Source organism: Mandrillus leucophaeus, unplaced genomic scaffold (genome assembly GCF_000951045.1).
Source record: "Mandrillus leucophaeus isolate KB7577 unplaced genomic scaffold, Mleu.le_1.0 Scaffold382, whole genome shotgun sequence".
Classification (NCBI taxonomy): domain Eukaryota; kingdom Metazoa; phylum Chordata; class Mammalia; order Primates; family Cercopithecidae; genus Mandrillus; species Mandrillus leucophaeus.
The window spans coordinates 2,238,765-2,265,552 of NW_012104054.1; the positions used below are offsets into that span (position 1 = coordinate 2,238,765).

Consider the following 26,788-nt stretch of genomic DNA (forward strand, 5'->3'; position numbering starts at 1 on the left):
AAAAAGTATAAGGAGCTTTGTATAATTCGGCATTTTAAAACACTTCTCAGGAATATAGTGTATACCTCTATCATTTTAGCTAATAACCTTTTCATTTGTACCTATTTGAAGATTTGAGGGTAATTTTCTGCCCTAGGTATGGACAAGCATGCTCTTGTATAAGTAGAATAATATACTGAAAATCCCGTGACTTCTGGAGGCCTAGCTCTGCCATTTTACTAGATGTGACTTTGGACAAGTTTCGTTCCTCTTAGGACTTTATTTTCCTCTTGTATAGAATGGGAATTAATTGTTGTCTGTCTTACAAGAATGATAGTGGGGTGTGTGTATATGTGTATATATATATATATATATAAACCTTATTCCTGCTCCCTCACCCCTACCCCAGCATGCCGGGAGCTAGAAGTTGAAATTCAAAATCGTCTTTTGTGAGTGACTTGTATACAGTCAACCTTTGTTAGATTGCATATGCTATTGTTTCACACAACCCTAAAATCTCATAGCTTTTTTGAAACAAAAGATTTATTTTAAACTTTCATTACAAGTTTTGGTTGTAGTCCTTGTTCCAGGCTACAGATTGGTTTCAGCTTTTTTCATCTGAAATTCAGGTTTAAGAACAACATCCCTCTGGGACATGCTGTTCTTTGTGAGAGGGGACAAAGATCAGAGAACTGGTGCAAAATATTCAGTACCTCTTAAGGTTGTGTTCAGATATGGTACACATCATGTATGCAGATCAAATCATATGGTCAAGCCTAATGTCACTGGGGTGGAGAAGTATTGGCTTGAGCCATATTAAATTGTTAATTTGTTTGGTTTTGTTTTCAGACAGAGCCTTGCTCTGTCGCCCAGGCTAGAGTGCAGTGGCACATTCTCAGTTCACTGCAGCCTCCGCCTCTCGGGTTATAAGTGAGTCTCCTGCCTCAGCCTCCGGAGTAGCTGGGATTACAGGTGTGTGCCATCACGCCCTAAAGTGTTAATTTGCATAGGTCAAAAACAGGTGAATATTGGCAGTTTCATGTAGTTCCTCTTGCATGAAAACATTGCAACTCACATGAAAATGAGTGGAGCTATATAGTCATCTTATGATTGGAGAAACACATAACTGGGAATAAACAAAAAAAAATTACCTCAGCAGGAGAACATCATTTCTAACCTTACATTTTTTGGAAAAAAGTACATTTTACATTCTAATAAACTCTACATATTTTATGGGATATATACTGAAACATGTTAATGTACACAGATTAATATATTTTACTGTTTTCAGTTAACAGTATTAAATTTGACTTATTAATATTTTCATTGTAGGTATATTGAAGCAAGTCAAAGATTACATTAAACAGTGTAGCAAATGCCAGGAGAAACTAGATCGATCCCGTCCAATATCAGATGTTTCAGAAATGTTGGAAGAATTGGGACTAGACCTTGAATCTGGAGAAGAAAGTAATGAATCAGAAGATGACCTGAGCAACTTTACTTCATCTCCAACTACAGCCTCCAAGCCTGTAAAAAAGAAGCCAGTATCCAAACATGAACTTGTGTTTGTAAGTGGTACTCTCCAGTCAGCTTTAAGATGTGTAACTAGTGTACTAGTATTTGCAGCCTTGGTGACTTATTTTTCTCGAACCACTAAGACTGCTTATTGAATAAGACAAAATGGCAATATACTGTGTTATATAAGCTGAACTGCCTCTTCATTTACCATAAATGTTCCTGTTATTTTTTCAGAATGAACTTACTAATAATTACCTGTTGGTTTGCTATTAATTATCCTCCCTCCCTTCTTTTGTGGTGATATATTGGTGCAAGTAGACAGATTTACATTTCTGGAAGCAGTCTCTGGGTTTATGCCCCAAGGTAAAATTAATCTGGCGAGGTCTTTGTTTTTCACCTGCATCAGTTTCATACATCATCACATTTCTGATCAGTAAGAAGAGGCAGCCAGAGGTGAGATACGGGTTTTCATTAGACCAGGTAGAATGAACATGGCAGAAAATAGAGAGAATAGGACAACATATCTTTTTATTTAAATACATAGGTAACAAAGAAAATGTCAAATTATTCATACCTGGTAAAAGGTAATATGTAATGTGTCTTGTTTTAAAGTTTCTTAAGGGTAGAAAATACAGGTAATATATTACTCCTGCTCTCAAACTTATTTTGACAGGTTGACACCAAAGGAGTGGTAAAACGTTCTTCTCCAAAACATTGTCAGGCTGTCTTAAAACAGCTGAACGAACAGAGACTTTCCAACCAGTTCTGTGATGTTACTTTGTTAATTGAAGGAGAAGAGTACAAAGCACATAAATCTGTTTTGTCAGCAAATAGCGAGTATTTTCGAGATCTTTTTATTGAGAAAGGAGCTGTTTCCAGTCATGAGGCTGTGGTGGATCTTTCTGGTAAGGGTTTTCTATTACTCTTGCTTTTTGCTTGTAATGACATTCTAGAAGAGGGGGTTATGTGTGTCTTCCACACAGACTTTATGTCAAAGTAAGAGAAGCCCACTTACAGCAGTAGACTAAGCTGAACTGAAAAGGTTCTTTTTAGCAAGATTTCTGTGGTAGAGTTATGGAAAAGGGTGTCATTTCCTTTCACTACCTCTTAAGCGAGACAGTTATAGCAGAAGAAGAATTTCTGGGATTTAAACTGTTAAAAACAGTTTGAGCTAAATCCATAAGTGCAACAAAATTATTACATTAAATGAATATGTTATTTAAAAATTGATTGTTTAAGCTAGGTGTGGTGGTGCACGCCTGTAGTCTCACCTACTTGGGAGGCTGGGATGTGAGGCTCGCTTAAGGTCAGAAGTTCCAGACTAGTGTGTCATTGTACGTGTGAATAGCCACTGCTCTGCAGACTGGGCAGTATAACAAGACCCTGCCTCTAAAAATAAAAAGTAAATAAAAATTGACTGTTTATGTCTTATTTTGTGGGACATGTAATCGTAGAGTATTTTATAAGTCTTTTGGTTTTTAAAGATTAATTATTAGAGTTTAAGTTCAATAATCAAATTATCAATATAGAAAAGTCAAAATTCCAGGTTTTTTGTTTGTATCATATTATTGTTGTAAATAAATAGTTTGACTTTTGGCTTCACTAGAATTTATATATTGGCTTATGAGTCAACAAATGAAATTTAGGAAGAATTAAAATAGGTAGCATTATTTATACATTTTCTCATAATATAAAACTTGCTGTAACTTTTGAATTACGTACATCACTTTGAAGTATTTTTTCCTTTTTGAAACAAAAAAGTGACTTTATTCAGGTAAATTCTTAATTATTTAACCACTGATCCTTTTATGCTTTATTCTTTTTAGTCTTATCTCTTCTGGGAAGATACATTTTTTCTTAGCAGTGGCTTTATATTTAGAGAAAGCAATAATAACGGCCAGACACGGTGGCTCATGCCTATAATCCCAGCACTTTGGGAGACTGAGGCAGGCAGATCATCTGAGGTCATGGGTTTGAGACCAGCCTGACCAACATGGAGAAACCCCATCTCTACTAAAAATACAAAATTAGTTGGGCATGGTGGCACATGTCTGTAATCCCAGCTACTCGGGAGGCTGAGGCAGGAGAATTGCTTGAACCCGGGAGGTGGAGGTTGCAGTGAGCTGAGATCACGCCATTGCACTCCAGCCTGGGCGACAAGAGCAAAACTCCATCCCCCTCAAAAAAAAAGAAAGCACTAACAATTTTCTCTATATAAATAAATATTTATTAAGCATCCACTGCATGCAAAGAACTAGCCTAGGCTCAGGGGATGTACATATGAACAAAAACTTTTTGTAGCTTATAGTTGGCATTACTTTCTAGATTTGTGGTATTTGTTTTTTTTTCTGTGTTTGGTGACTCAAAGGAGAAAATACGTCTTACACTGAGCCATCTGAATATAAAAACCCATCACAGGTTATTCTTTTGATATGTTTGCTTTGGAATTTTTTCCCTATAGTTCATGCATCTGAAAGCATAGTGTTGCTCTTTTCTGGTTTCTCAGCAATTTATAGCAAATGAAATGTCTGCCTGAAAAAAACTACAGCACAGCATCCTAATCCAACATAATACATCATTTAATCTTCATTCCGTATGCATATTTTTATATATTGTTCAGCAAATATGTGAGCCAATCATAGGTGAAATAGACATTATTTTACAAATATGTTTGATTTAAATATTAAGTAGATAAGGCCTGGGCATAGTGGCTCACGCAGGTAATCCCAACGCTTTTCAAAGCTGAGGCAGGTGGATTGCTTGAGCTCAGAAGTTCGAGACCATCCTGGGCAACATGGTGAAACCCTGTGACTACCAAAATTTACAAAAATTAGCCAGGCATGGTGTCACATGCCTGTAGTCCCCGATACTTTGGAGGCTGAGGTAGGAGGATCACTTGACCCCAGAAAGCAGAGGTTGCAGTGAGCCGAGACTGCTCCACTGCACTCCAGCCTGGGCAACAGATTGCAAGACCCTGTCTGAACAGCAAAATGTTTTTATCTTAAGTGGGTCATTTACAGTATCTTAGTCTGCCATACCCCTGGATGTTGAAGTCCCCCCCATAATTTTTCCTTCTGCTATAATTGTCCATTTCATTTGAGAGAGAGGAGATTTTTTAGTAAAGTTTTTAAATTGTAAAAAAAAAAAACAAAATTTACCCTTTTCATGATTTTTCCTTTTTATTTATTTTTAGATAGTGCCTGAAACAGAATAGGTTCAGAGAGGCTCCCTCCTTTTATTGTTAGTTGACATGTAATAATTGTACATATTTTTGGTGTGCAAAATGATATTTTGGTACATGTATACAATTAGTAATGATCAAATGAGGGTAATTAGGATATACCTATCACCTCAAACATTTAGCTTTCTTTGTTGAAAACATTCAAAATTCTTTCATCTTTTTTTTTTTTTTTTAGACAGAGTCTCATTCTGTCACCCTAGGCTAGAGTGCAGTGGTACAGTCATGGGCTCAAGCAATTCTTGGGCTCAAGCAATTTTCTTGCTTCAGCCTCCGGTGTAGGTGGGGCCACAGGTGCACACCACCTTGTCCAACTAATTTTTCGATTTGTTTGTTTATAGAGATGGAGTCTCACTTTGTTGCCCAGGCTGGCCTTGAACTCCTGGACTCCTCCTGCCTCAGACTCTCAAAGCACTGAGATTACGGGGGGTGAGCCACCATGCCAGGCTTCTTGTGCCTTTTTTAACATATACCATAAACTGTTGTTAACTATATACCCTGCAGTGCTATAGAACACTAGAAGATGTTCCTCCTGTCTATCTAGCTGTAATTTTGTATCTATTAACCAACCTCTTCCTACACTCCCCTCCTTTCTCCCTGCCTATCTTCTAATAACCATAACTCTTCTCTCTACTTGTATAATCTAAGGATTTTCTGTAGCTCCCCCATGTGAGTGAGGACATTTGGTATTTATCTTTCTGTCCTTGACTTATTTTACTTAGCATAATGTCCTCCAGGTTTATCATGTTGCTGCAAATGACAGAATTTCATTCTTTTTTATGGCTGAATAGTATTCCATTGTGTATGTTTACCACATTTTTTTCCATTCATCTGTTGATGAACATGTAGGTTGATTTCATTTCTTGGCCATTGTGAGTAGTGCTGCAATAAACATGGGGTGCAAGTATCTCTTTGATATAATTTCTATTCTTTGGGTAGGTACCCAGTAGTGGGATTGCTGGATCATATGATAGTTATATTTTTAGTTTTTTGAGGCACTTCCATACTGTTTTTCATCCTGGTGTACTAATTTACATGTTTACCAACAATGTATAAGAGTTCCATAATGATTATTATTATTATTACTATTATTAATTTTTTTTTTTTTGAGATGGCATTTCACTCTTGTTGCCCAGGCTGGAGTGCAATGGTGCAGTCTCGGCTTACTGCATCCTCCGCCTCCTGGGTTCAAGCAATTCTCCTGCCTTAGCCTCCCAAGTAGCTGGAATTACAGGTACCCGCCACCACGCCCAGCTAATTTTTGTATTTTTAGTAGAGATGAGATTTCACCATGGGCCAGGCTGGTCTTGAACTCCTGATCCCAGGTGGTCCACCCACCTCAGCCTCACAATGTGCTGGGATTACAGGCGTGAGCCACCACGCCCGGCTGTTACTATTTTTTGAGACAGTCTTGCTCTGTCGCCCAGGTTGGAGTGCAGTGGCACCATCTCGGTTCACTGCAACCTCCATCCACCTTCTGGGTTCAAGTAATTCTCCTGCCTTAGCCTCCTGAGTAGCTGGGATTACAGGTGTACACCACAATGCCCGACTAATTTTTGTAATTTTAGTAGAGACGGAGTTTTGCCGTGTTGCCAAGGCTGGTCTCGAACTCCTGGCCGCAAGCAGTCTGCCCGCCTCAGCCTCCCAAAGTGTTGGGATTACAGGCGTGAGCCACTGCACCCGGCCATAATGATTTTTTTAACTGTACACTTCAATAGTATTAACTGTATTCACATTGTCCTATAATAGATCTCGACAATCTTTTTATTTTGCAAAATTGTCCATTTCATTTGATTTAAATGTTCTGCAGGGAATGTGTATGTAAAAAGATTGGAGGTGGCCAGGCACAGTGGCTCACGCCTGTAATCCCAGCACTTTGGGAGGCCGAGGCAGGTGGATTACGAGGTCAAGAGATCGAGACCATCCTAGCCAACATGGTGAAGCCCCATCTCTACTAAAAATACAAAAAATTAGCCAGGCGTGGTGGTGGGCGCCTGTAGTGCCAGCTACTCGGGAGGCTGGGGGAGGAGAATCCCTTGATCCCAGGAGGCGGAGGTTGCAGCGAGCTGAGGTTACACCACTGCACTCCAGCCTGGTGACAGAGTAAGACTCTGTCTCAAAAAAAAAAAAAAAAAAAAAAAGATTGGAGGTAAACATGGAGTACCAAAATTACTTGCCTGTTCTCTTTTGATGGTAGGATTGTGAGTGATTTTTTTTTTTTTGAGACAGCATCTTGCTCTCACCCAGGCTGGAGTGCAGTGGCATAATATCAGCTTACTGCAGCCTTGACCTCCTGGGCTCAAGCGATTCTCCCACTTCAGCCTCCCAAGTAACTGGAACTGCAGGTGCGCATCACCATGCCTGGCTAATTTCTTTTGTAATTTTTGTAGAGACAGGGTTTCACCATGTTGCCCAAGCTGCTTTTGAACTCCTGATCTCAGGCAATGTCCCTGCTTGCCCTCCCAAAGCTCTGGGACTGCAGGTGTGAGTCATTGCACCTAGCCTGTAAGTGATTTTTTTGTTTTGTTTTAGTTTATTTTTCTTTTATGGTATTTAAAATAAACCTATGACCAGTATCTTTGTAAAAATGGTATTAGCTATTTAAAATGCTGTTTGGAGCAATGCAAATGTTTTCATGGAAAATTTTTCATATGAATTTGAACTTAGAAATTTAAAGGGTAGGCCAGGCACGGTGGCTCATGCCTGTAATCCCAGCACTTTGGGAGGCCAAGGTGGTTGGATCGCTTGAGGCCAGGAGTTTGAGACCAGACTGCCCAACATGGCAAGACCATGTCTCTACTGAAAATTCAAAAGTTAGCTGGGCATAGTGGCACACACCTGTAATCCTAGCTACTCGGGAGGCTGAGGCACGAGAATTGCTTGAACCCAGGAGGTGGATGTTGTAGTGAGCTGAGATCTCACCACTGCACTACAGCCTGGGCGACAGAGCAGGACTCTGTCTCAAGAAAAAAAGAAATTTAAAGGGTATTGGGTACATTATTTTGTTAGTATGTGATTTTTTTAAAGGAATTTAATGATTTACCTTAAACTTGGTCTCATAATTTATAGCAGCATTAATGTGGTTTCGGCCTATTTAAGAATTAGCTTCCCGGCCGGGCGCAGTGGCTCACGCCTGTAATCGCAGCACTTTGGGAGGCTGAGGTGGGTGGATCACCTGAAGTCAGGAGTTCGAGACTAGCCTGACCAACATGGAGAACTCCCATCTCTACTAAAAATACAAAATTAGCTGGGTGTGGTGGCGGGCGCCTATAATTCCAGCCGCTCGAGAGGCAGAGGCAGGAGAACTGCATGAACCTGGGCGGCGGAGGTTGCAGTGAGCCAAGATTGTGCCATTGCACTCCAGCCTGGGCATCAAGAGCGAAACTCCATCTCAAAAAGAAAAGAATTAACTTTCCCAGAAATGGCTGAATTCACCATAATGATAATGTTGATGTGAAGTCCCCTCAGTTTTCAGTCTGAGTCCTGACATCTCACATTTTAAGGCTTCTCTCTGTATGCTTGTTCATCCTTCGTAGGTTCTTTTGCATAAAGTACCACACTTTACATACCTTGAGTCAGAACTGAAAATTACAGCAAAAATGGCTCTCAATTGTATATTTAAAAATCTCTAAGATAAATTATTGTATGAGAAAAGCAAAGTGCAGAAAAATATGTGTAATATGACACCTAGTGTGAGACGGCAGAATTAGAATATTTGCCTCCGTCTGGGTATGGTGGCTCACATCTGTAATCCAAGGACTTTGAGATGCCGAGGCAGGAGTAGCCCTTCAGGGCGGGAGGTAAAGATCAGCCAAGACAACATGGGGAGACCTCCATCTCTACAAAATATGAAAATAACCAGGTGCACGCCTGCCCTGCTACTCAGGTGGCTGAAGCAGGAGGACTGCTTGAGCCTGGGAGGTCCAGGTTACAGTGAGCCATGATGAATCCACTGCACTTCAACCTGACAGAGCAAGGGCCTGTCTCAAAGTACCTAAATGAAAAAGTAAGGGGAGGTGCGGTGGCTCACACCTGTAATCCCAGCACTTTTGGGAGGCCGAGGCAGGTGGATCACAAGGTCAGGAGATCAAGATCATCTGGCTAATATGGTGAAACCCCGTCTCTACTAAAAATACAAAAATTAGCTGGCCATGGTGGCTTGTGCCTGTAGTCCCAGCTACTCAGGAGGCTTAGACAGGAGAATTGCTTGAACCTGGGAGTCGGGAGGTTGCAGTGAGCCAAGATTTCGCCACCGTACTCCAGCCTGGCCACAGAGCAAGACTCCGTCTCAAAAAATAAGTAAATACATAAATACATAAATACATAGAAATATTGACTTGGCTGTATAACGAAATTCTGGAGAGCTATACAAATTCTTAATCATTCTGGTTTTGGACATAGAATTATCACTGTGTAATCTTTTTTCTGATTTTTGATTCATGTGAATATTAAGAATTAAAAATGGCTTTGAAAGTGAATCACTGAGAATTTTAGAAAAGAAACTGACTTTGTTTTCCCACAGAAGAATGTAATACCTCACGTATAATTTCTTAGACCTGATATAGGCAAACTACAGCCCAAGGACCACTCTTCCCTTCCTTCCCTTTTTGTAAAGAAGGTTGTATTGGAACACAGCCACGTCCATTGGTGTACATCTGCTTTCCAGCTACAGTGGCAAAGCTGAGCAGTTTTAGCAGACATCTCATGGCCTGCAATATTTATTATCTTACTCTTAACAGAAAAATGTTGCTGACCTCTCCCTTAGGTATTGTTTTTTTACTTTTAGTCATAGAATATTTTGTTCAATAACATTTTTATATGGACCACTATTACTTGGAAGTACAGATATATTTACTGAAGTGAGATTAGGGGACAGGTTGGTTGAACCCTGCCACTCACCTGCCTTCCTCTTTTTTTTAACCCTCCATCCTCCAGCAGCTGTTTCTTGAGGGGAATTTGAGGAATCCCCAGGGTTCTAAGGAGTACGGTTTGAAAATCACTGCCTTACAGCAACTCTTGAGGTAGTAAGTCTGATACTATTTTCTGTATTAGGTACTGAGACGCAGCTCATACAAATGAGTTAGTCCAGGTTTAATAAGAAACCAGAACAAAATGCAAATCCAGGGATGATTAGTTACAGAACAAGTGGTCATATTTGCCTTTGAATTATATTTTATGTTGTCATAATTCTGTATTGTTTCATTGGTAATTGACTTTTTTGTCTTTACCTTCTTTGAATTCATACAGGTTTTTGTAAGGCCAGCTTCCTTCCTTTACTGGAATTTGCCTATACTTCTGTACTAAGTTTTGACTTCTGTAGCATGGCTGATGTAGCCATCTTAGCTCGTCATCTTTTCATGTCAGAAGTCTTAGAGATTTGTGAAAGTGTACATAAGTTAATGGAAGAGAAGCAGCTAACAGTATATAAGAAGGGTGAAGTACAAACAGTTGCATCCACCCAGGACTTACCAGTACAGAATGGGGGTACAGCACCTCCTGTGGCTAGCAATGAGGGAACAACAACTTTATCTACTGAACTTGGAGATTGTGAAATTGTACTGCTGGTAAATGGAGAATTGCCAGAAGCTGAGCAGAATGGAGAGTTAGGACGACAGCCTGAGCCCCAGGTTTCTTCAGAGGCTGAAGCTGCCCTGTCATCTGTAGGATGTATAGCTGATTCCCATCCTGCAATGAAGTCTGTTGATTTAATAACAAAAAACAACCAGACAAAACTGGAAACTTCAAACAACAGAGACAATAACACAGTTTCTAATATATACCCAAAACTTTCAAAAGAGAATGTAATTAGTAGTTCACCAGAGGTTAGTGGTATGGGAAATGATGTATCAGCTGAGGATATCTGTGCCGAAGACATTCCAAAACGTAGGCAGAATGTTGACCAACCTTTAAAAGATCAGGAAAATCTAGTTGCATCAACAGCAAAGACAGACTTTGGCCCTGATGATGATACTTACAGAAGCAGGCTTCGACAACGTTCTGTTAATGAAGGGGCATATATTCGACTACACAAGGGAATGGAGAAAAAGCTGCAGAAACGGAAAGCCATTCCCAAGTCAGCAGTTCAACAGGTATGATGTAAGAAGGGTTGGCCTTTGTAGTTTTAGCTTTAGGTTGAAAGCATTGTATTGATGAACTTACGGCTATAGTGAAAATTGTTTGGGAGGTGAGACAGGTACAAGGTAGCAACTTAATGTTTTAAATGCCAGTATTAATAAGATAATGTGAATTTGAAATCTTTTTGTTAGAAATTTACAACATGACTTTCAAAGTTAAAATGGAGTAGATTTACTTAGATTGTGATTTCTATCCCTTATTAGGTGGCTCAGAAGTTAGTTCAAAGAGGAAAGAAGATGAAACAGCCAAAAAGAGATGCTAAAGAGAACCCTGAAGAGGCATCTCATAAATGTGGGGAATGTGGAATGGTTTTTCAGAGACGATACGCCCTTATAATGCACAAACTGAAACATGAAAGAGCTAGAGATTACAAATGTCCGGTGAGTATTTGGAAAGCTAATTGAAGATAACTCTAATTCATAATATATAGAATCCAGCTTACTGCTTGGTTATCTTTTCACTTGTATTCTATGTCTTTTATGACTATAAGAGTCATCTTTTGATTTAAATATGCATGTCATTTACTTGCCTCCCCAAAATATTCAGTGACTTATCTCTGCTTCCTCCCGATACCATAGTAAAATAACAGTAAAAAGATCATTTTAAAAATGTAACTCATAAAAAGGCAGAGAGAACAGGAAATCTTGAAACAACTAAATTCTGGATACAAATAAATAGATGGAGTAACTTATTCAGCAGATTTGAAAGGGTTCACTTCCAGGTTTTCAGTGGGGAATGCTAAGAATCAACCCAAATTGAATTGTAGAACCACCAAAATGTCTCAGGAATTAGTAGTGCTAGCTACCTTGAAAGTAGAGCAATTAAATCACTACCCCTGTCCCCTTAGCCAAAGATCCATCTTCTCCCTGGAAAGGATAAAACCGTAACTCCACTGGGGAGTACTATAATTAGTGAAGCTAAGCGTACGGTACTCAAAACAGGGAAGAGTAAAAGCATACTGAATGTTAAGTTGTTTTTTTTTGGAAACGGAGTCTTGTTCTGTCAACCAGGCTAGAGTGCAGTGGCGCAATCTTGGCTCACTGCATCCTCCACCTCCCAGGTTCAGGCGATTCTCCTGCCTCAGCCTCCTGAGTAGCTGGGACTACAGGCATGAGCCACCAGGCCTGGCTAATTTTTTTGTGTTTTTAGTAGAGACAGGGTTTCACCATGTTGGCCAGGCCATTCTCAGACTCCTGAGCTCAAACGATCCACCTGCCTCAGCCTCCCCAAGGTATGGGATGCCAGGCGTGAGCTACCGCACCTGGCCCAAGTTCTTTCTTTTCTCAAGTCCCAAGGTATAGGCATCTACACCCTTAACCATAAAGCAAAAAGATTTCTCAGAGATGAAAAGTCTGAAGCCCAATAACAAAAGACAGCTACTGACTAAAGCTCATGGTTGACAACAGTCCCCTCCCCATTTACATGGAAATTCCAGTGAATTTTTTAATGTCTTATTCTGAAATATGAACAGATATTAGGGATTATTGACTCATGACAAAAGATTTCAAGAAAAACAACTTTGGCTGGACGCAGTGGCTTGTACCTATAATTCTAACATTTTGGGAGGCCAAGGCAGATTGCTCGAGCTCAAGATTTCAGGACCAGCCTGGGCAACATGGTGAAACCCCATCTCTACAAAAATTAACTGGGCATGGTGGCACACACCTGTAGTCCCAGCTACTTGTGAGGGGCTGAGGCAGGAGGATAGCTTGAACCCAGGAGGTCAAGGCTACAGGAAGCCAAGATTGCCCCACAAAGTGAGACCCTGTCTCCAAAAAAAAAAAAAAAACAAACCCAAAAAAAGGCAACTTTGAGGTATCTAAGACTAGCGAGAAAAGAAAACTAAAAAGAAAAAAACTTCAGAACGTATAATTTATATAAGAGATAAATGAAAAAATTAAGTTTACAAAACAGCCAGGTACTATGGTTTTTTTGTTTGTTTGTTTTTGTTTTTCTTGAGACAGAGTTTTGTTCTTGTTGCCCAGGTTGGAGTGCAATGGCACGATCTCTGCTTCCCAGATTGAAACAATTCTCCTGCCTCAGCCTCCTAAGTAGCCGGTATTACACTCATACACCACCATACCCGGCTAATTTTGTATTTTTAGTAGAGATGGAGTGTCTCCATGTTGGTCAGGCTGGTCTCAAACTCTTGACCTCAGGTGATCTGCCTGCCTCAGCCTTCCAAAGTGCTGGGATTACAGGCATGAGCCTCTGCGCCCAGCGGTACTATGTTTTTAAAAGGACACATTGAGGCTGAGCGTGGTGGCCTATACCTGTAATCCGAACACTTTGGGAGGCAGAGATGGGAGAATCACTTGAGCCCAGGAGTTCAAGACCAGGCTATATAGCGAGACCCTATCTTTACAAAAAAAAATTTTTTTAAATAAAAGGTCATATTGGCTGGTCCAAAGTTAGTGAGTTATCTCGATTGTTCACAGTTACAGATCAAACTGCTTGTTCTACTCTACCCGCTTCTCACTTCTGCACTTGACTAGTGTTAAAAAAAAAAAAAAAGCCTAAAAAAATTATTAATATGAATGGTACATTAAAATAACTAAAGAGTTTTTTAGGAATAAAATATATAGCATATAAAAAAACTCACAAAAGTTGGAAAATATAACTGATGAAATCTCCCAGAAAATAGAGCAAAAAGACAAGTTAGAAATTGGGAGTGAAAGAAAATAATATTATTGGTCTAAGATATTCAGTATACAAGTATTACTTTCAAACAAAACATGGAAAAAAAAATAAAGAAAAATTTCAGAACTTAAGGATAGAAGTTTCTGTGTTAAAGGAGTACACTGAATGCCCAGAACAGTGAATTAAAATCAAACTGTATTAAAGTACATTATAAAATTTCAGAATCAGTGGACAAAAATAAAATAAGTTGCCAGAGGGAAAACAATAACATTGTCAATCTCATAAAAAGGATAAGGATCAGAATGGCTTTAGGTTTTTCAACAACAGCAACAGAAACTAGAAGACAAAGCCACCATGTGTTTAAAATCTAAAGAGAAATGATTTCTGACTTGAATTCTTATAGCCAATCAGTCAAACTTTTAGTTATTTATGATGGTAGAGTAAGAATATTTTCAGACATGCCAGGTCTCAAAATTATTACCTCCCAAATTTTCTCAGGAAGCTGTTGACAGACAGTTTCACTAAAATGAGCAAGACATGTTAAATGGAAAACACGGCATCCAGTTCAACAGAGTCCAAGGGATTCATCAAGACAATAGTGAAGGGAGATCCCAGGATGAAGCTATGTATCAGGTATAGGGAACAATTAGCCCAGGACATAATTTTTTTTTTTTTTTGAGGTAGGGTCTTGCTCTGTAGCCCAGTCTGGAGTGCAATGGCACTATCACAGCTCACTGCAACCTCCACAGCCCGGGCTCAAACGATCCTCCTGTCTTAGCCTCCCAAATAGCTGGGACCACAGGCATGCACCACCATTCTTGGCTTTTTGTATTTTTTTTGTAGAGACAGGGTTTTACGATGTTGCCTAGGCTGGTCTTAAACTCCTGGACCCAAGTGATCCACCCTCTTTAGCCTCCCAAATGCTGGGGTTACAGGCGTAAGCCACCACACCCAGACGAGGACATAATGATTTGACAGAGATTTCCAAAAAGGTGATGGGTTTTAAATCTCCTCCCAGTGCCGTTGGGGGCAGGGTTTGGCAAATTAGTAAGTGCAAAGAGAAATAAAACAAAAAGCAAGAAAGGAAAAAGAATTACAGTGTACTGTATGTGGCCCAGTGGTAATAATATTTACATCCTAAAAATGTAAGCCTTGAAATTGGTCTACTCAAGAATATGATATAGGTATATTGATGAAGAGGGGTAATGGAAATCATTTATATATCTAAGTAGGGAGTAGAGGAGTAAAAATGCAAATCAACTTCCGTTATGTGTGTTACATAGAGTTACAAAGAGAAGCATCGAGAGAGTCATACAAACACAGCTGCACTTAAAAACAAAGTCAGAGATAACTCGAGAAGCAAAATATGGTGGAGATGGTTGGCCAGGAGACCAGTTTTACTTACTGTTTTAAAAAATAGATTTTGCACAGGTTAAGCATATATAACTTTGATTTTAAAAAGAATAAAATTTTCTTGAATCTTCAACTATGAGATAAAATCCAAGGGCCATCAATCACAGCCTTACCTTTCTATTTCCAGCCCCTACTTCTGTTCCACCTGACAACTATTAGTACTCATGCTAATGATAATATTCTTCTGTCTTTGTTTTACCACTCCTGAAAGACCCATTTCAAGCCCAACCTTGTTGATACAAATCTTGTGCTGTCATTAGACTTTAGCCTCTCCTGAATAGGAATTGAGTCTTATCCCTTTTATCTTTACAATCTAGTACCTATTGTTTTTTACATAGTATATGTGTTTATTGATTTATATAATTGTAACAAAAAGTTCAAATATGAGTTAAGCTTCAGTTAACATTTTGTAATGGAAATACATTTAGAGAGAATTTTATTTTTCTTTTAGTTGTGTAAAAAACAGTTTCAGTACAGTGCCTCTTTGCGAGCACATCTTATTCGTCATACTAGAAAAGATGCACCCTCTTCATCCTCGTCCAATTCTGCATCTAATGAAGCATCGGGAACATCATCTGAGAAGGGCAGAACCAAGCGGGAATTTATATGTTCCATATGTGGAAGAACATTACCTAAGTTATATTCTCTCCGAATACATATGTTAAAGCACACAGGTGTAAAGCCACATGCATGCCAGGTAAAGCTATAACGTTTATTTTGCTATTTAAAAAACATTAGAACTTAACTATGGGTGCCAAAGAGACTGGTGGGATATGTATTCTCAAGTCACTCTCATTTTTGTAAAATGTCAGGGAAATTTATGACTTGTTTATTGCCTAGACCAAAGGTGATTCCCTATTGTGTTTTTTAATTTGCTCTCTGAAGTTGTAATTTGAATCTGTTTAAGATGTTTGTGAAAACTTAACTAGGGTCCAGAAGATGTATAGGGTGAAAAATAACCAATTTATCACCCCCATCATTCCTTAACCTTCAACTGGACCAACCCAGACTGGGAAGGAACCCATGGCTTAAACAAATCTCTGTGGTCCGTAAAAGTCCTGCCTAAGCTGTGTTCCTCTCTAGAGCTAAGGATTGAGAGTACCTAAATGCCAAAATACTACTCAAGGGCAATGAATCCTGTGATTAGCCAGCTTTGGGCTGTTTGGAACAGTGAAAAATTTCTAGTCGCACTAGAAATTTGTAGCCTTATATATGAGTATGATTCAGTTTGGGGTTTTTTGTCTCTTTTGAGACGAGGTCTTGTTCTGTCTCTCAGGCTGGAATGTAGTGGCGTGATCACGGCTCACTGCAGCCTCCCTCTCTCAGAGGCTTATACCATCCTCCCACCTTAGCCTCCCAAGTAGGTGGGACTACAGGTGTGCACCACCGTGCGTGGCTGATTTTTTAATATTTTGTGGAGATGAGGCCTAACTATGTTGCCCAGGCTGGCCTCAAACTCGTGGGCTCAAGTAGTCTTCATACCTCAGGCTCGCAAAGTACTGGAATTATAGGCGTGAGCACTATGCCAGGCCTGACTCAGTATTTTTATTAAAAAACAGTTTGGAACCAATGGGATTTTTTTCTTTTTTCTTTCTGTATTTTAATAGTTTTTGGGGAACAGGTGGTGTTTGTTTACTTGGATAAGTTTTTTAGTGGTGTTTTCTGAAACTTTGGTGTACCCATTACTTGAACAGTATACACTATACCTAGGGTGTAGTCTTCTATGCCTCACCCCCAACTCACCCTTTCCCCCAAGTCCCCAAAGTCCATTGTATCATTCATAGCTTAGCTCCCAACTATGAGTGAGAACATAACGATGTTTGGTTTTCCATTCCTGAGTTACTTCATTTGTAGTGGTGGTCTCCAATCATTTGAACCTGGGAGGTGGTGGTTGCAGTGAGCCGAGGTGGTGCCACTGCACTCCAGCCTGGACAACAAGAGCAAAATTCCATCTCAAAAAAAATAAATTAATTGGCCAGGTGCAGTGGCTCATGCCTGTAATCCCAGCACTTTAGGAGACCGAGGCAGGCGGATCACAAGGTCAGGAGATCGAGACCATCCTGGCCAACATGGTGAAACCCAGTCTCTACTAAAAATACAAAAAATTAGCCAGGCATGATGGAACACACCGGTAATCCCAGCTACTCGGGAGGCTGAGGCAGGAGAATCGCTGGAACCCAGAAGGCAGAGTTTGCGGTGAGCCAAGATCGCACTACTACACTCTAGCCTGGGCGACAGAATGAGACTCCATCTCAAAAAAAACTTAATTTTTAAAAGAGTAGTGGTCTCCAATTCCATCCAGGTTGCTGCAAATGCCATTATTTTGTTCATTTTTATGAATGAGTGGTATTCCATGGTGTATATATATACACATTTTCTTTATCTGCTCATTGATTTACGGGCATTTATGCTGGTTTCATATTTTTGCAACTGTGAATTGTGCTGTTGTAAACATGCATGTGCAAGTATCTTTTTCAATGAGATTTTTTAAAGACAGGGTCTTCCTTGTTTTATTACCCAGGCTGGAGTACAGTGGCATTATCTTAACTCACAGTAAACTCGAACTCCTGGTTTCAAGCAATCCTCCTGCATCAGCCACCCACGTAGCTAGGACTTCAGGTGCATGCCACCACACCCACCTAATTTTTTTTTTTTTTTAATGTTTATAGAGACAGGGGTCTTGCTATATTGCCCAGGCTGCTCTTGAACTCCTGGTCTCAGGCTGTTCTCCCATCTGGGCCTCCCAAAGTGCTGGGATTATAGGCATAAGTCACTGTGCCTGGCCTCCAGTGAGACTTTTTTTATATTTCTCTCTTTTATACCTTTTTATTATTTTAGAAGAGAATGGGCTGAACCCACATGTACCCTTCACCCAACCTCAGTAGTTACCAGCTCATGGTACATGTGTTTTATGTATACTATTATTCACTACGCTACTCCCACCCCCAACCCCACTCCACCAGGTTTGGTTTGGTTTGGTTTGTTTTGGAGGTAGGGTCTCACTCTGTCACCCAGGCTAGAGTGCAGTGGTGCGATCTTGGCTCACTGCAACCTTCACCTCCCGGGTTCAAGCAATTCTCCTGCCTCAGCCTCCTGAGTAGCTGGAACTACACACGCACGCCACCACGCCCAGCTAATTTTTTGTATTTTAGTAAAGATGGGGTTTCACCATGTTGCCCAGGTTGGTCTTGAACTCCTGAGCTCAGGCAATCCAACCACCTCAGCCTCCCAAAGTGTTGGGGTTACAGGCATGAGTCACCGTGCCCGGCTCCACCAGTTATTTTGAAGCCAAGTCCTAAGGATTACTTTATTTGTAAATTTATGGGTTGTTTTTTGTTTTTTGTTTTTTTTTTTTTTGAGAAAGATTCTTGCTCTGTCACCAAGGCTAGAGTGCAGTAGCACGATCTTGGCTCACTGCAACCTCCACCTCCTGGGTTCAAGTGATTCTCCTACCTCAGCCTCCCAAGTAGTTGGGATTACAGACGCCTGCCACCACACCTGGCTAATTTTTGTTTTTTTGTTTTTTTTAGTAGAGACAGGGTTTCACCATGTTGTCCAGGCTGGTCACGAACTCCTGACTTCAAATGATCTGCCTGTCTCGGCCTCCCAAAGTGCTGGGATTACAGGCGTGAACCACCACACCCAGCCATAAATTTAAATACCAAGTATGAGTTGGGCCTCTTGTCTTCCCATGTGGCACTACTCAGAATGTGTGGTCTGTGGACGATAAGTAGAGAAATAGAGAGTAAGCATGTAGAAACTGTCATAGCAATTTGGCATTGTCACATCATTTTTAACAAAAATTTTTGTGCTTAAAAAAAATTTCTCCCAGTGGATTATGGAAAAGGAAAAAAAAAATTAGTTCTTCATCACAGTTTGAAAAGCACTGTTGGTGTAACAGGAAATGATATATTGTTCTTGATTAAGCTTCCATGTCTCTTAATATAAGGTATACTATTTACCGGTCTCAAGGATAGCATGAGATTTGTCTGATTTTTACTATTTTGAGAGTCTCTGGTAATCACTTGGTTTTAAGATAACAATATATGTTGAATACTGAATCAGAAGAGGGGTCAGCTTTCAAGTTGGTTTCAACTTTCACTTTGTCATTATGTTTAAGTTAAATAATTTAAATATTTATTTAAAATAATATATTCATTTTCTCTGTCCTCGTTCTTCAGAAACAATCTCCCTTTTTGTTTTCTTGACTTAATCACCGCTGTTCTGTCTTAGGTCTGTGGAAAGACTTTTATCTATAAGCATGGTCTAAAATTACATCAGAGTCTTCATCAATCCCAAAAGCAGTTCCAGTGTGAACTATGTGTTAAGTCTTTTGTTACCAAACGGAGTCTTCAAGAACATATGAGTATTCACACAGGTAATGAGAAATTTATGTTGACATAGTTACATTTCATAAACTATTAATGATTATGCTTTAATTATACCAGAAATTGCATTCATAAACTGATAGTCATGTGTGCTCAATTTTGTATGAGACAGTATTTAAAATTAAAAGCATAGGCTGGGCACGGTGGCTCACGCCTGTAATCCCAGCAATTTGGGAGGCCAAGGCGGGCGGATCACGAGGTCAGGAGATCAAGACCATCCTGGCTAACACAGTGAAACCCCACCTCTACTAAAAATACAAAATATTAGCCGGGTGTGGTGGCGGGCTCCTGTAGTCCCAGCTACTCGGGAGGCTGAGGCAGGAAAATGGCGTGAACCCAGGAGGCGGAGCTTGCAGTGAGCTGAGATTGCGCCACGGCACTCCAGCCTGGGTGACAGAACGAGACTCTGTCTCAAAAAAAAATTAATTAATTAATTAATTTTAAAAAGCGTTTTCTTAGATCTGGTTTTACAGCTGTGTTTGTGTATAGAATATTCGTTGTTTCCCTCAGTGTAGAAAAATGTGTACTAAGTATTAAAATCATGCGTAATTTAAATGCAGGCATAAAGAAATGATCATGCTTTTAAAAAGTTAAATGGTAGGCAGACATAATCGTCAACATAGTAGTTGGCTTATATTTTTTGTCCATGCATACTTATTTTTAGATGTTTTAAAGCAAAAATGTGGGAATAGTCAATGAAGGGTAGATATCTGCTGCAACTTGTATTCAACTCTATTACTGTTACAATCCGTAGATCATACAACTGTATCACATTCTTTGGATCATACCTTCTGATAGTACTGTAGTTGTTGAGAGGAAATGGGGATTTTGACATGGTTTATTGTTATTCTTAGATGTCTGCCAAATCTTACAGCTTCCATGTCCCTTTGGTAAAGTTACTTCTGAAATAACATAAAGAATTCTGCTAAAGGCCAGGCGTGGTGGCTCATGCCTGTAATCCCAGCGCTTTGGGAGGCCAAGGCGGGCAGATCACGAGGTCATGACATTGAGACGATCCTGGCTAACACGGTGAAATCCGTCTCTACTAAAAATACAAAAAATTAGCTGGGCGTGGTGTCATGTGCCTGTAGTCTTAGCTACTCGGGAAGCTGAGGCAGGAGAATGGCGTGAACCCGGGAGGCGGAGTTTGTGATAAGCCGAGATCACGCCACTGCACTCCATCCAGCCTGAGCAACAGAGTGAGATGCCATCTCAAAAGAAAAAAAAAAGAATTCTGTTAAAAGAAGACTGATTGCTGGATATGTGACAGGGTTTTGATTTTTTCTAATAGGAGAGTCCAAGTACCTTTGCTCAGTTTGTGGAAAGTCTTTTCATAGGGGCTCTGGACTCAGCAAGCACTTCAAGAAACACCAACCAAAGCCTGAGGTTCGAGGCTATCATTGTACTCAGTAAGTATTCAATATGTGGGGCATTCAATTAATTTAATTACGTTTTTACTTAGTTTTCAAAAAAATATTTGAAGATAATATTAAACTGTAACTTCAGTTTACTCTTGATTTTAATGTCCTTTTTTTCTTGCCTGAGGGTTACTATTTTTAACGTCTTTGAGATGTAAATCATTTACCATACAAATCACTCATTTAAAGTGATTTAAGATTTTCAGATGTACTACCTGGAAGTGGGGGTGTGGGAAAGAAAAGTCTCACTGCCAGCCAGTTTCTTTTCCCGGGTCCTCTGCATTTTCCAGAGCCTCCCAAAATCTCGTTATGATTGAGGTAAAATTCATATAACATAAAATTAGTCGGGCCAGGCACAACAGCTCAAGCCTGTAATCCCAGCACTTTGGGAGGCCAAGGCGGGCAGATCATCTGAAGTCAGAAGTTTGAGACCAGCCTGGCCAATGTGGCAAAACTCCATCTCTACTAAGAATACAAAAATCAGCCTGTCGTGGTAGTTCACACCTGTAGTCCCAGCTACTTGGGAGGCTGAGGCAGGAGAATCACTTGAACCCAGGAGGTAGGAGGTTGCAGTGAGCCAAGATCGCACCACTGCACTCCATCCTGGGAGACAGAGTGAGACCCCGCCTCAAAAAAAGAAAAGAAAAAGAAAAAAAGTCATTTTAGGGTGGGCGCAGTGACTCATGCCTATAATTTCAACACTTTGGGAAACAGGTGGGGGGATTGCTTAAGGCCAGGAGTTCAAAACTAGTCTGGGCAGGCAGCATAGCAAGATCCTGTCTCTTAGGGGAAAAAAAAAGCCAGGAAGCTCTCTTTTGTTTTTTTTTTTTTAACTTTTAGGTTCAGGGGTACATCAGAAAGCTCTCTTAACAGAGATTCAACAGTTTTTTTTCTTTGTTAAACATATGTCTGGTCACTGTAAGCTTTTAGTTTTCAGAGTTCCTGGTAAGGTTGATTGTAACAGTTTGCCAGTTTATCCTCTGCTTTTGTGGAGAGATGGGCTTTTGGAGCTTCCTACTGGACATATCTGTTGATGTTACTCTAATTAGTCTTATTCTGCAACAAAGATAGTTTGTTATCAATACATTTTTAGTTATAAGTGAAAGTACACTCAACCCGACCAGGTTTGAATTAAATATAAAGTCTGGGAGTCTGGGTGGTTTAATGTAAACTGGATTCAAATTCATTAGCACTTGTTTTCTCTGAGGCACCCTATGGACAAGACAGTGGCAGTGGTTTCAGTCTCACATCCTCTCAGATTCCAAATTGTCAAACTTCTTTTCTGGTAGTTCATCAAAGCCCTGAGGATTACTCCAGTTACATCAAGTTAAGTCAGTCATCCCTGAGTTAATCACTATGGCCAAGGGAATGCTTTGTTGTGGTTAACTTAGGCCCAAGTCATTTGCTGTATCCCTAGGGTCAAAGGTAAAGCCTCCCCTCAACACATGGACTGAGAGTGAGAGGGTTGAATAGGGATCTCAAAGCGGGGTCACTTAGGGGAGAGAGAGATAATAGTAAATTTCCTCTGTAATAACCTTTGGGAAGTATGCACGATTCTTTCTAAAACATTTCTAGTAGCCTTAAGATGAAAAGAACCTAAAACCCTGTAGTTTTTATGCAAGATTGGAAAATTAGGGAATTCTTTTAAGTTGAGATCATCTTTTGGAGTTCTAAAAAACTAAAAATAGTTACTGCATTCTTGGAAACTTGTTTTAAAGGAATAAGATTATCCAATTGGGTAACTGAACTTTATTGCAGGTGTGAAAAAAGTTTCTTTGAAGCTAGAGATCTTCGCCAGCACATGAACAAACATCTTGGTGTGAAGCCATTCCAGTGCCAATTTTGTGATAAGTGCTATAGTTGGAAGAAAGATTGGTATTCCCATGTGAAGTCTCATTCTGTCACTGAGCCTTATAGGTGGGTAAATTTGAGAAGGAGCTGAACTTAATTGATACATGTGTGTACTCTGATTATTATGACTGCTGCTTCTTTGGACAAAATAATTTGGTCTTTTCCCCTATTTTAGGTGTAATATATGTGGCAAAGAATTTTATGAAAAAGCTTTGTTCAGAAGGCATGTAAAGAAAGCTACCCATGGGAAAAAAGGAAGAGCAAAGCAAAACCTGGAACGGGTGTGTGAAAAATGTGGAAGAAAATTCACTCAGCTAAGAGAGTATAGGAGACACATGAACAACCATGAAGGTAACTATACTTGGTATTATATGTATCCTTATAGAATAAAATCCAATCCAGTAGTGATTCTCCCTTTACCAGCTCTTTCACCTTCCTTGGTAAAAGATTAATTTCATATCTTTATTCAAATGACAGAGGTAATCCTGAACCTGAGTACCTAATTATTGTGTATATGTAAATAGGTTCCTTTTTTAGTGAGCTGAATTCTGTATCCACATTGTTATGCTGAACTAAACTATTTGAAACCTCTACTTTGAAGGAGTGAAGGAATAAATGAGATTATGCACAGAAACTAAAATTTGTCTCAATCACATCTGTCCATAGGAAGATCTTTAGAGAGATTTATAGTTCAGAATCTTGTTTATTCTTTTTTTTTTTTTTTTTGGAGACAGAGTCTGTCACTCAGGCTGGAGTGCAGTGACGCGATCCTGGCTCACTGCAACCTCTGCCTCCCAGATTGAAGCGATTGTCCTGCCTCAGCCTCTGGGACTACAGGCGCCCGCCACCACGCCAGGCTAATTTTTGTATTTTTAGTAGAGATGGGGTTTCACCATGTTGGTCAGGCTGGTCTTGAACTGTTGACCTCAGGTGATCCACCTGCCTCAGCCTCGCAAAGTGCTGGGATTACAGGCGTGAGCCACCGCGCCCGGCCCAGAATCTTGTTTATTCCAAGGAAAGCCATTGAGTCCTAAATAAAAGATTGCCACAGTCAAGATAGAAAGGCTTATGAGCTACTGTACTTTTTAATAAAAGGAAGTTTGGTAGGCAGTTTTAAGTATATTTTGGTGCTTGCACCTCACTACACGTGTTTTTTTTTCTTTTTTTAGGAGTTAAGCCATTTGAGTGCTTAACATGTGGAGTTGCTTGGGCTGATGCCCGATCTCTAAAACGCCACGTCAGAACACATACTGGTGAACGGCCCTATGTCTGTCCTGTATGTAGTGAAGCCTACATAGATGCTCGAACACTCCGTAAACATATGACAAAATTCCACAGAGACTATGTGCCTTGCAAAATTATGCTGGAAAAAGACACCCTTCAGTTTCATAACCAAGGAACTCAAGTGGCACATGCTGTTAGCATCTTAACAGCAGACATGCAGGAACAAGAAAGCAGTGGTCCTCAAGAACTTGAGACTGTGGTAGTGACAGGAGAAACTATGGAAGCTCTGGAAGCTGTTGCAGCTACTGAAGAGTATCCATCGGTATCTACACTTTCTGACCAAAGTATTATGCAAGTGGTTAATTATGTATTGGCACAACAGCAAGGACAGAAGCTATCTGAAGTTGCAGAAGCTATTCAAACTGTTAAAGTAGAGGTAGCACATATTTCAGAAGGAGAATGAGTATGTTAATGAAGATAAAAAGAAGTGACATCTCTTGTACACTGAACTCACAGAACATTTGTTTACAATTCTATGTGACTGTCTGCTTGGAGTTTACATATCAAAGCTCTGGGCTGTTTGGTAACATAACATTTCCAAACATTTTGTCTGGCCAATGGGTTCTATAGAAAAGTCCATTTAGTGTAAAGAAATTGAAAACAAATCTATTAGGTTGGTGCAGTTACTTTTGCAGCAACCTAATATTTGATGGCAGCGGTTTATCATGATATACCTTTCATGAATTAATGTTTATAAATGACTGTACTGAATTTAAAACTGTACAGTTTCATTTGCATTTTGACATTACTTTATTATACATTTTGCATTTAAAAGGCTGCACCAGTTGGCTTTTCTTCTGTTTTATTCTCAAAATATAGAGATTCTGTGATTTATTTGCCCTGTTTATGGATTAAAAAGAAAATTCTAATATAAAGCATTTCAGTAGGATGCATAGGTATATTACGTTTTTTAAATGCTTTAGATCTGTGATTCTTGACTTACTATTTATTTTATCCCCTTTTAAGTCAGGGATTCTTTATTCTGTTTTAAAGCACTTAATGAGTTACATGTTGTAATCAAGTTTGCACAATATATTTATCTATATGAGGAACCCATAAATGAATAGCTAATTTTAAAAATGCCATTAAAATGCATGAAATGCTTATTAAAACCCTACTATACTATTTCTTCAAGGCAAGCAAATTGACCATGAGAAAAGAACAGAGTTATTTAACACTGTTGATGGGAAAATTCTCCTTGATAACATACGACAATTAATGGAAAAAAAAATTCTCATTATTTGCAAAGAATGAACAAGTTAATGAACAAACAAGCTAGGTTTGGTATGTTTTCAGCTTTTGTATCATGTTTAATTGTTTAATTTGGTTGAAAAACTGCAGTTGAGAAATCGGATAGCAATATAGATATTCACAGCGGCTCTGTGGATACCATGTAATTGTCAGGTAATTTCAGAATATTGAAAATTATTCAGTGCAGCCCTCATAGTATAATACTTGAAGAAATTGATTACAGTTCCACCAAATTGTTGAAGATAAATTATTTTTAAAGGTTACGAAAACTGAGTTATATTAATTCATATGTTTGATTTTTAAATCCCACCTCCTCAAGCTATCCTATTTTCTGATTTTGAAAATAACCATGAGAGATGCCACATTTCTCTCTGGGAAACTACCACTCAAGGTATAATTGTTAAAAATTAAGCTTTTAGGTATTAGAAGCTATTATAAAGTATAAAATTAAGACATAAGCAGATCACATGTAAATCATTCCTAAAGCACAAGAAAAGAATGTGCCTTGATGTACATATATTATTAAGATGCCTCTCCCAGTTTACTTTAAAAATGGCTTTAAGGATAAAGAATAAATGTGATAGCTATGCATGCATTATATATTTGCATTTGCAAATTTCCCATTGTTTTACCAGCTGTGTGGCTGACTTTCAATTTTAAGAAGTGAATTGACATACAGCCCTTAACTTTATAATGGCTGCTCATTTATCTTATCTTTCAGTTAGTGAAAAAGCATTTCAACCTGACTAAAATTTGGAATTGTGTCTTTTATGTTCCATCCTCTGTTGTTACTAGATTTAGTTTAAAAATTGTATATGACCATTAATGTATGTCATAAACATGTAAATAAAAGATGTTGAATCTTGTTTAAAAGCATGGACTTTGGAGTTGAGCTTGTTACTATTTTCAGTTCATAAATCAGTTGTTACTTGATGTGTTAATTTTTTTTTAAAAGAGAAAGGAAATCAAACACTAAAAAATAACATTTGGAGGAACACTTAATATTAAAACTTCTTACTCTTAAATATAATTGATAGGGACAAGAGGCAAGGAAATAATGGGTAGAAGAGGGCAGTTCCCCAGCAAAAGCCTGGAAACCCATGGCCCTAAATGGGAACAGGCATTCCTGTTTCGATGTCCAAATGTTGCCTTTTGGTCCACCATGCCCCCCTATCCTGTACCTATATAAACCCTAAACCCCAGGCTCCATGAGCAGAAGAGTGGTATGGCAGAGAAGGAGAGAAGAGAGGAGCATCTAAATGCCCAGAGGAGTTCAGCTGGGGACGGCGGGAAAGGAGATCAGCCATGGGACAGCTAAACTCCAGGAGAAGATCATCTTCCCACTCCATCCCCTTTCCAGCTCCCCATCCATCCCGCTGAGAGTCATCTTTATCCCGCAATAAAATCCCCCGCATCTACCATCCTTCAGTTTGTCCATGTGACCTGATTCTTCCTGGATGCTGGACAAGAACCCAGGTACTAAGAGGGCACTGAGCTAGTTAACACTTAACGCCATCTGTAGACAGCAGAGCTAAAGGAGCACTGTAACATGCCCACTGGGGCTTTGGCAGTTGCAACCACCCCCACCAGACACTACTGTGGGGCCAGAGCCCAAAAGTGCTCAATCTGGCTCCCGCACTTGCCTGTCTGTGTGCTTCCCCTCCTGTAAGGGG

At 39.6% G+C, this 26,788-nt stretch overlaps 1 protein-coding gene across 1 annotated transcript in view; it reads left to right on the forward strand.

The window, feature by feature from the left end:
• Positions 1-25,993, forward strand: part of ZBTB11 (zinc finger and BTB domain containing 11) — a 29,674-nt gene extending 3,681 nt beyond the window's left edge. Inside the window, exons 2-11 of the mRNA XM_011990786.1 lie at positions 1,312-1,547; positions 2,171-2,402; positions 9,983-10,824; positions 11,074-11,250; positions 15,375-15,620; positions 19,157-19,301; positions 20,603-20,720; positions 22,488-22,646; positions 22,756-22,931; positions 23,750-25,993. Coding sequence (XP_011846176.1) covers positions 1,312-1,547; positions 2,171-2,402; positions 9,983-10,824; positions 11,074-11,250; positions 15,375-15,620; positions 19,157-19,301; positions 20,603-20,720; positions 22,488-22,646; positions 22,756-22,931; positions 23,750-24,267 — 2,849 coding nt within the window. The 3' untranslated portion in view covers positions 24,268-25,993. The remainder of the gene's footprint in view (positions 1-1,311; positions 1,548-2,170; positions 2,403-9,982; positions 10,825-11,073; positions 11,251-15,374; positions 15,621-19,156; positions 19,302-20,602; positions 20,721-22,487; positions 22,647-22,755; positions 22,932-23,749) is intronic.
• Positions 25,994-26,788: the final 795 nt, after the last annotated feature.